The sequence below is a fragment of the Penaeus vannamei genome, chromosome 34 (genome assembly GCF_042767895.1).
Source record: "Penaeus vannamei isolate JL-2024 chromosome 34, ASM4276789v1, whole genome shotgun sequence".
In the NCBI taxonomy this organism is placed as follows: domain Eukaryota; kingdom Metazoa; phylum Arthropoda; class Malacostraca; order Decapoda; family Penaeidae; genus Penaeus; species Penaeus vannamei.
The window spans coordinates 26543925-26553924 of record NC_091582.1 but is presented as its reverse complement, the minus strand read 5'-3'; the positions used below and the strand labels follow the sequence as shown (position 1 = coordinate 26553924).

The 10000-nt window shown below is 34.6% G+C and overlaps 1 protein-coding gene across 1 annotated transcript in view; it reads left to right on the top strand.

Moving 5' to 3' along the window:
• The window catches only part of pths (probable ATP-dependent RNA helicase DDX47), a 10133-nt gene extending 957 nt beyond the window's left edge, over positions 1-9176 (top strand). The window contains exons 2-10 of the mRNA XM_027357462.2: positions 3349-3442; positions 5445-5609; positions 6065-6231; positions 6422-6541; positions 6853-6969; positions 7155-7378; positions 7541-7673; positions 7848-7976; positions 8134-9176. Coding sequence (XP_027213263.1) covers positions 3349-3442; positions 5445-5609; positions 6065-6231; positions 6422-6541; positions 6853-6969; positions 7155-7378; positions 7541-7673; positions 7848-7976; positions 8134-8256 — 1272 coding nt within the window. The 3' untranslated portion in view covers positions 8257-9176. The remainder of the gene's footprint in view (positions 1-3348; positions 3443-5444; positions 5610-6064; positions 6232-6421; positions 6542-6852; positions 6970-7154; positions 7379-7540; positions 7674-7847; positions 7977-8133) is intronic.
• Positions 9177-10000: the final 824 nt, after the last annotated feature.

Genomic DNA, 10000 nt, shown 5'->3' with positions numbered 1-10000 from the left:
ATGGGTAATTTTATGGCCCTTTATTAGTGTTATCAAAGGATATTTTTGTGTTTGTCTGTTGTAGGTAAGTTAAATATGCATCAAAGGAGTTACGAAACCTATGCAGCATGTAAAATAAAGACACCCGTATGAATGTTTATATTCGAGCCGATTCCATTCTGGGCAGAAAGAGTCTTGGAGGTTTCGAACGCGGCCCACTTGTCCTGCTGGTCCTGGACAAGTTGTCTAGATGAGCAAGACAAGGAGTTCCGAACTCAGCATAAGTAGTCTCTTTGTTACCAGCAACACTCATGGAATTAAATTTCATGGTTTTGTATTGTATGAATCGTCACAATTAATTGTTTTCAAGTTGAAGTTTGTAAAAAATAATGGTTATTTGGAAATTAGATTCAAAATGTAATTTGCTGTAATAATTCAACAAAAGTATGTCAGAAAATACACAGGATCCTTTAATAAATGGTTGCTGATAAATAAAAGGATCTTGGGATAAGGATAACAAAAAGTTCAAGGCTTATAGTTGAAGTAGCATGTCAAGAATGGGGACATGAATTCTGTATCTTCTCATATGCAAAAGGTGAAAGCTTGACTGCATTTAGGGGGGCACACAGTGTTATTATCAAGACATAGGTGCATGGACCTTAGGGTGCAAAGGTTCAGTCTCTGTTTTGGCACCCATGAAAACAATAAAATTGATGCGCAGTATTTTATCAGTCAGTTTGAATTTAGTGCGGCATCAGCAAACTTTCCAACTTGGCTCAATAGTAGCAGGTATAGTTCCAATTTCACGTAGGGTAAATTTGGAACTGACTACTGGTTAATTGTTACCTTATGGCCACACTAAGCTTTGGGAAATTAAAGATGATAATCCTGTTGTGGAAAAATGTCATCGGTACAAGAAATAATCTGCAGACACTAATGGTGATGCCACAAAAGGAAATAAGATCACAGAGGGCAACACTCACAGCCTAAGTACACTCAGTGCCCAATTTTCAAAATAATGTTTGATGGGGGATTTTGTAGGGCTGATCCCCCATCAACTCTCTGCTGAGGCAGTATACACCCACACATGGTAAGTTAAACTGCTAAATAAATTTTGTGAAAGAAATGGAGACATTAGTTTTTAGCCAGTGCATCCAAATTGTGAGGAATTTCCATGATGCCTAATGCCCATTTTTTGATAAAGACTTATTCTGATTGCTCTCACCGTGTTTTAATGCACTCATTCCTGATGCAAACAAAGCTCAGCTATGATAACATCCCCAAGAGCTGGCAAGGGCTTGAGAAGTATCAGAGAAATTGCAGGGTAAAAGCAGAAGTGACCAAAGTGTGATCTACATTTATAACAATTAGGGGGTAATTCCCTTTCAGAGGCTGCTGCTGCCCCCCTGCCCCCTACCTGATTTGCAAAATCTTCACATTATATATTCTGGTAGGAGATAACCCAGACAACTATGCTTTGGTAACACATATGGATGGTGTATAGAGCTGCAGAAAGGGTATGGATGCTATTGTAACCACTAGACTTGCTAATTCTTTACAGTCTCGGATACATTCACCAACTCCATGTCACAAAATTTATTCAATAGTCTTAAGTTGCCATGACTGGCCACTGCCTGAGGGGAGGGCTGATGGGGTTTCTACCCTTAAGACCCCTCAGGAAATACTGTCCTCACCTTGTTATGCATGGCACGATAGAGCAGAAGCTTGGGAGCACCAAATGGACTTAGACTATGTGGCACTTTCTGCAATCACTTTCTTTTATTTGTGGCATTGATATTCACGTATGCAGATTATTTCTTGTACTGACAATAACTTTTAATCATCTACAAGAATACCATCTTCAATTTGCCCTAGTTCAGTGCATCCATACCATAAAGATTAACCCTAGACTGTAAGTTTTAATTAATCTTGCAGGCTATCCATTACAGATCAGTGCATATTTAGATTTGATTTTTAGGAAACACAGCAATATAATTTTTATCATTTGAATACATCATTTGTGGTAACTTACCATAATCAAAATATTGGTGGCATTTCCCATAGTCTTGGGATTGCCTCTTCAGTCATTCCTTTCAATGTCCTGGCAAAGGCCTTCAAAATCATACCACGTACAGATAAGATAGGTCTTACTGTGCCAGTTTTAGAGCTTTGTTGATCTTTGATGGAGTGTTGAAAGGCTTAGAGGAAATGTGGATTGTTGTTCACTTCAACAGCTTCAACATATTCAATATTGGTATCTGAAACTGTAACTTGTTTCTTTAAAATATCTGTATTATGGTTGCATATGGACTTAGGTCTGCTAATATAATGTTACAGTAATTTTAACTAGCTGTATAAATATCAGGAAAGAATCTTTTGTCTATGACTATTTTTGTCCTCTGCAGTGGTTAACATTTAGACATCTATATAGTATGATAACAGCATGGTGGGAAGATGCTGATTAACTTGTAGCCTTGACCTACAGGTCCTAGGAATAGTTAAGGTCCTAAGCACTGGCATCACCAAAGAGGCTTTAATTCCCAAATGCTTTGTCAGTACTGTGATGCCTTAACCCACTGAACCATAAATTCTTTCTTTCCCATATTTCACTTAGGATGTTTGTCTTTCCTTTACTGGAAGCTTCTAGAATAATTGTGATATTGATTATTAAGAAAATGTGGAAGGAAGGGAGTAGTAATAATGAACAGCAGTTTCCCTTTCTTTCTGATCTGTCTGAAATAAGTTGTAAACAAAGTATTGACATTTACTTTTTAGTAGATTGCGTACCACAGGAAAGACAACTATCACTGCCTGTCAAAGACCTCTTAGGGAGTCGGGGAAAATTGATTAAACTATCATAAAAATGATTGTCTTGCATATTTTCTTCATATTTTAATGTTGTGAGTGTTATTAGTCTCTTAGGGAGCAGAAAATTTTGGTTGAATTGACATAAAATGTATTGCCTCACAGAGTTTCTTCATTTCTTGAATATTGTCTGTTTTCATAATGATTTTTTTTGAGAGGGGGGGAGGGGGTGTCAAGCCCAAATAGATTTTTTGCATACAGAAGGAAAGTGTATGAAAAATTATATTTTGGAATGGCACCATCTATAGGGGAATCTCCCATAATCTTGCATCAGATGTGGTATCACAGTGTGTATTAAAAGATGGAAAATGATATATCAGCAATGATATAGACTGTCTTGTTTGATATGAGCCATGTTTTTTAGTCTGGACTGCAGTTAATCTTACACTAGTTGATATAGGCATGGAGCCAGTGGATATTGCAACTAATTCTTGCGTTGGCCATGTTCACCCATGGATCATTTTTCTTTGATCTTATAATTTCTAATGCGTCTTTGCTTTGCAGGGGATCATAGAGGAGTTGTGTGTTGCATGTGAGCATTTAGGATGGAAAAGTCCCACAACAATTCAGAAAGAAGCCATTCCTGTAGCATTACAAGGTAAGAATAATGAAATTTATTACACTAATTACTGTCAATCCTTTTAGTTGGGATTGGAGCTGTATTTTTATTTCATAATATATTGATACACTTCTTTAGCAAAATATGAAAGTATTATTGCAACCATTGTATCTCTTCTGTTTTTCTCTCTTTTTCATCTTTGATTTGCATTTGCCATTGCATCTTTATTTTAATTGAAAAGTTCAAATACCATGGTATCATAAGAGCAGGTATTAGTTACGCCTTTTGTGCTGTTACAGTTTAGAAAGTGTATAATATTAACTGATAAAGTTGTTCTGTTACTGTTGATATATGCAGTTGATATAGGTTATTCCAGGTAGCCTGATGAAAATATTGCAGATATCAAGCTATTTATTTTAAAGAATGACTCGTGTTTGCCAGCATTTGAAATGAGAGAGGAATTTTTAAGCAATCCATATTTACCAAATTATTAGCTATACTGTAGATATTCCTGGGAATCTATGTGTATATGTAATGATAAAGATCTGTACTCTATGGACTTTTCAAAACAACATTAATAGGTGTCAGAATATTGTTCTATGATTGGTTCGGTAAAGGAAGGCTGGAAGTAGGATACATCAATGTGATACTGCTCTTGATCTTCCTTCTTCTGCCTCTTGGTGTTCATATTTTTCTTTAGGTAGAATTTGTAGAGGAAAGTATGTGCTAGTTTAGTAAAGTATGGTGTTAATATGGTAGAAAGTTTCAAACATTAAAGAAATGAAAGAAAAGAGTAAAAAAAACATCAAAGAGACAGAGGAGAAAGCGAAAGTTGACAACCTAATCAACCAGCCACTCATTCATCCCCGCAAACCTGGAACTAGACTGTTATCTGTGGCAGTGGTTATTCTTAAGAGCTTAAATTTTGCCCTCACAACTAAAGCAATTAAGACTTGGGGTGGAATTCATGCAGGGTCATATACTCTGAAATTTGTCTGACTCAGTGATTTTGTTTCCTTGTGAAAATGTCCTTCACACCAGATTTTTGTCTATCTTTAAATTGCCCTTGTGAGACACTGACAACAGCACTGCAATTTTACAGTTGTTGAAGATTACTCCATATCAGAAATTATATGGAAAACTTTCCTGACAGTTTTTTACTTATTGTTAAAGGTTAATTTGGAAGTTTCCTCCTTGTTTACTGCAGTTTTCTCGTATATAAATACAAATTGTGCAATAGTGCTTCTCAGCTGATGCAGTCTTAACAGTAGATATGTAATATTTTAGGCAGGATTCACTGCAGTAGTAATATGATTTCATTATTACATAGGGTTATGTTAGGATCTTCTAAAATGTAAATTTAAGTTCTAGTAAAGCGTTAACTTTGAAATGTGGCACAGTTGCAAGTCATAGACAAGATTGATGAGGACAATTCTTAGACCGAGTCATAGACAACTTTTTGGAGTTGGACTGTTTTTGGGACAGTCCTTAAATTATTCTAAGAAAATTCTATGACCTTTTGTGAATACTGTCCTTGACTTTCTGGTTTCACTATCACAAATGTTAGTCTGACATTTCAAGAGCTTGAATTTATACACCAAATGATATACATTTTAATCTTGTCTGTATAATGCATCCTGTAAAGGACTTACAAGATTACATGCTCAGTGCATGGAAGTTTAAAATGATTATCTCAAGAAAGTGGAGTGAGAAGATTTTGCTTGTAAATAAGGAACTTGTAAAGCAAATGGAATTACTTGAATAAATGATAAATATCACATTAAGAAAAACAAGTTACAAGGAGGCCCTCTTCTCTCTCTCATACACAAATATGAATTTGTAATTAATGATACTTTCTGATGGTTTTATTTCTATGGTTAAGGAGAAAGGCCCCTGAATGTAAATGGAAGCTAAATTGTATAGGTAATATCAGTTATTTACATTGATTTATTTATACCTATAGTTTTAATGTAGACTAATAGCCATTATACATTTTGTTTTCTGTTTACACAGGACTGTTCATACAATACTTTTTTTGTAGGACGAGATGTCATAGGTCTTGCAGAGACTGGTTCAGGGAAAACAGGAGCATTTGGACTTCCTGTGCTCCAGTCATTGATATCACAACCACAACGGCTTTTCTGCCTGGTCTTAACTCCTACCAGAGAATTAGCATTCCAGATTAAAGAACAATTTGATGCCCTTGGTAACTATATATTTCTATTCTGTAATATACTTTTACTAGAAAATAGATTGAACTGATGAAATGGTTTGTCACTGTATATTGCTTAGGTATAGTAAAAAAAAGATGTTCAAAATTTTGTAACCCAAATGCCTGTAAACCTAAAGAATTTAAAAGGTATTCCTTAAATATGTTACAGTTTAATATCAAATAGTATGGCCGGAATGAAAAAAGGGGAAAGATTCAAATCCCCGAGACTCTTACCATTATGCTGGAACTGCAACAAATTTCTTTGTCTTGTTTTGTTCCTTTATCAAGAATCAGGAAAACAAAAATTTCAGTACATTGCTAAGGTCTTCTGAATAGAATACTTTAAGGAATTTTTAATGTGCTTGATCTTTCTCTTGCATAAAATGGAAATAAAAAACATTTTGAGATAGTGCATTCCACTTAATTTATTTATATCCATATTTCTTAAGGAAAAGCCATGGGTGTGACATGTGTTGTGATAGTGGGAGGTATGGACATGACACAACAAGCACTGGAGCTCGGTAAGCGACCACATATCATTGTGGCCACCCCTGGCCGTCTTGTGGACCATTTAGAGAAGACAAAGGGTTTTAACCTGAAGGCACTTAAGTATCTGGTAAGACATTGTACCATTATGTATTTCTTTGTGGAGTGTGCTTCACTGTTATTCAGAATAAAAGTTGAAATTAAGGAAATTAAAGCTCTGCCCATCATTAGAGAACAGTGAAGATGGACATGATGAAAATGATGGTGATAATGTTATTTTGTCTGGGAAAGAAGATACTTACTGATTTCCTACTTTACAGGTGATGGACGAGGCTGATCGCATCCTCAACATGGACTTTGAGGAGGAAGTTGATAAAATCATGAAACAGTTGTCACGAGAAAGGAGGACAATGCTGTTTTCAGCAACCATGACAAGTAAAGTAAGTTGATAGATAATATAGTGTTTTTTGAGGTAACTTTTAAGATTTTTCAGATAAGTACATTCTGTTTTGTAGATGGTAAAATAATTTTGTAAATTGCTTTTGATTAGGCCAAGTAAATATTTAAGAAGTCTGCATTAAATAATGAAGAAGGATTTGATTATAATGTTGGTATTATACACTTAAAATGTTACTGTAATCACAAAACAAAACAGAAGACAACACTGGTTTCAGAAGGTTTAGACTTTTACCCACAAACACTTTTTGCACTATGAATGAATTCAGTCCTAAAATATATGAATTTCTTACAGGTTAATAAGCTACAACGAGCTCATTTAAAGGATCCTATAAAAGTAGAAGTTTCATCAAAATATCAGACAGTCAGTAAATTACAACAGTCAATGATATTCATCCCCTGCAAGCATAAGGTAAGTTTATGACTGAATTTATAATTTTTAATTGCTTGATATCAATAAGTATGTTTTCTTCTTAGGAAGAGTAGATGTTAAAATGTATGTGGTTCACAAAGAAAGTAAATATTAGAGAAAAAAGAGCTTTGTAATTATTTTGAATAGGCAAGATACTCAGTCACTGGTTATTTCTCTTTTTTCAGCATATGTACCTCGCTTATATTTTAAATGAAATTGGCAACCAGTCTGTCATCATATTCTGTGCCACTCAACTCTCTACACTGAAAACAGCACTCATACTCCGCAACCTTGGCTTCACAGCCATTCCCTTACATGGCAAAATGTCTCAGAACAAACGTCTGGGTGCCTTGAATAAGTTCAAAGCCAAGGAACGGTCTATTCTTTTAGCTACAGATGTGGCATCAAGGTAAGGGATTAGTTTGTGATTTTGTAATAAATACTGGTTATATTTGTGAATGATAATACTGTTTGTAAATCATTACACTAAATTCTAGAATTATATAGAAATAATATATACACATTATTTATGATATGCTTAAAGATTACTAATATTTCATATACTCTGCAGAGGACTTGACATCCCAAGTGTTGATTATGTGATCAACTTTGATGTGCCAATGCACAGCAAAGATTACATTCATCGTGTTGGCAGAACAGCAAGAGCTGGAAAGTCTGGCATTGCCATAACATTCGTGTCTCAGGTATGTAGTTAACTTTTTTTAAAGTCAGGTTTTACTGCACACAAATAAAGTTAGTGGCTCTTGGGCATAAAAAATTGTTCAATTTAGGTAGAGGGTTGGATTTTTTTATTACCAAAAATTTACATATTTTCTTCATCAGAATTTAAAAGCCTTTTGTCACTTTCCACTTTCCAGTATGAAGTGGAGGTTTACCAAAGAATTGAGAAGTTGCTAGGATACAAGTTGGATGTCTACCCCACAGTCAAAGAGGAGGCTCTTGTATTGGAAGAGAGGATTGCAGAAGCTGAAAGATTTGCAAAGCTTGTGAGTATCCTGCATATATCTTGGGTGTCCTTTCAAGGTACTTCAGTTTGATTATGTTTAAGGTGTATAGAAAATTAGCAGCACTTAATACAATTCACTGATGTTCATATGAATATATAATCAACTTACTTCAATAGCCTCTTATTTTTAATTTCAGGAAATGGCTAGGCTTAATGAAAAGACAGGCAAGAAGGGAAAGAAGCGGGATCATGGAGATGATACTGAGGAGAGTCTTGGTGTCAGAAATCGTATCAACAAAAAGAAAAAGTTCAAGAAATAGGCAGTTGGTGAATGTTTGAAATTATTGCATTGTTATGATTGAAGATTATTTGGATATGAAAGTTGCTAATATTTTTATATGTATGAACTAAAACTGACGGTTTGCTTAAAAATACTGAAGATCCAATTTGTTTTTCTTTCTTTCTTTCCAAGTCTTAATCATCTTTTTTTCTGTATACCATACTTCAACCATAGATACCAAGCTCGTCATCAACCATGTCTCTTGGATCTTTGTCACTAAAAGTCAAAAGATACTACATTTTTACAAGAATTGGCTTTTAAAGCCAGATAGAAAAATTGCTACATCTATGCATTCAAAACAACTAGGCATGTGTATTTTCATTTACAAATTTGTTATTTTGCTGATAATCCAAACTGGTAAGCAGCATTAATTTTGGACCTATCAGTTCTTGCACTGAACTGTCTTGAAGCTTTAATTATCTTTGGTTCAACTTGGCCTTCAGATATCTTGTCAAAGCCGGAAATATCATAAAATGAATATCAGTTTAAATGTATTAGGTAGTACTCAGCTTAAAATCAGTGTTCTCTGTATACAAAGAAAAAATAATATAGTTAATGCACATTTATACTAATCAATATTAAGAATAAGACAAACATTGGTCTGTCTTTTACTTTTTGATAAAGTATTTTCCAAACTCATAAAATATGCTGCCAATCATGCTTGGCAATCATAAATATACAAGGCAGATATGATAAGACCAATTAGCATTACCAAAGGAACAGTCTACAAGATTACAATCTGAAAGTTTACAAAATGAAATTTCAAGGGTTTCAAAGAAAATATTCCTACATTTTAGGAAATTCTTAGAACATCGAGTCTCCAAACACCACATGTAAAATTTAAGGACCATCTGCAAGGATCTTCTGTCAGTGTTTTCAGTAAATTTCGGAAATCGTCCAGCTGTAGTATTTTATTTTCCTTTTGTCCACATTAGAAAAAGTAAGAATGCTTCTATTGATGTTACATTTTCAGCATAAATGTCTCTTCAGGTTGTATGTGTATATCATTGTTTTTCTCATGTGCACACTGAAAAATAAAACTTATGAAAGGGTTGCGAGGCATATTTACCACTGTACCTTTAATGTAAAGACAAATTTGACGTTGGTCAAACGGTGGTAAAGAATACACGATTATAACAGTCATATATATACAACTACACTGAATTCGTAAAACATGCATTATGATTGACAGCTCAATAAAACTTTAAGGAGCGTTTGGGTCTCAACAATACGAGTACACGCATAGTATGATTTATTCCAACATGGTATATGATTGGTAGCGTGTATAAGTCTGTGTGTTTTTGAATGTGTCGGAGTGGGCAGGTGGACGGGCATACGAAGAGTGCATGCACGTACGTGGGCAACAGTACGTCTAAGGTCTAAATATTTAACTTGTGTACGTGCATTTATCTGTGTATTTTCTAGTTGTTAAAACTCACCTGGGATACAGAATATGATGGTTCTAGAAATAAATCAAATGGGGCGCGCATAAGGAATTACCGAATCCCGAAAAAATCGTAAAGTAATACATATAAACTAATATATATGAAATGACATATGACAAAAGAAGTAAAACTATTAAAAGCATTTTATACATTACTGGGTCTTAAAAGAAGTTGAATGACACTGTTTGGTGTCATCAGTAAGTTGTGTAACTTGTGTGCAAGTCTGTCCCTGTAATGTTCAGTGCCATGTTGCTATAATATATATATATTTATCTCACC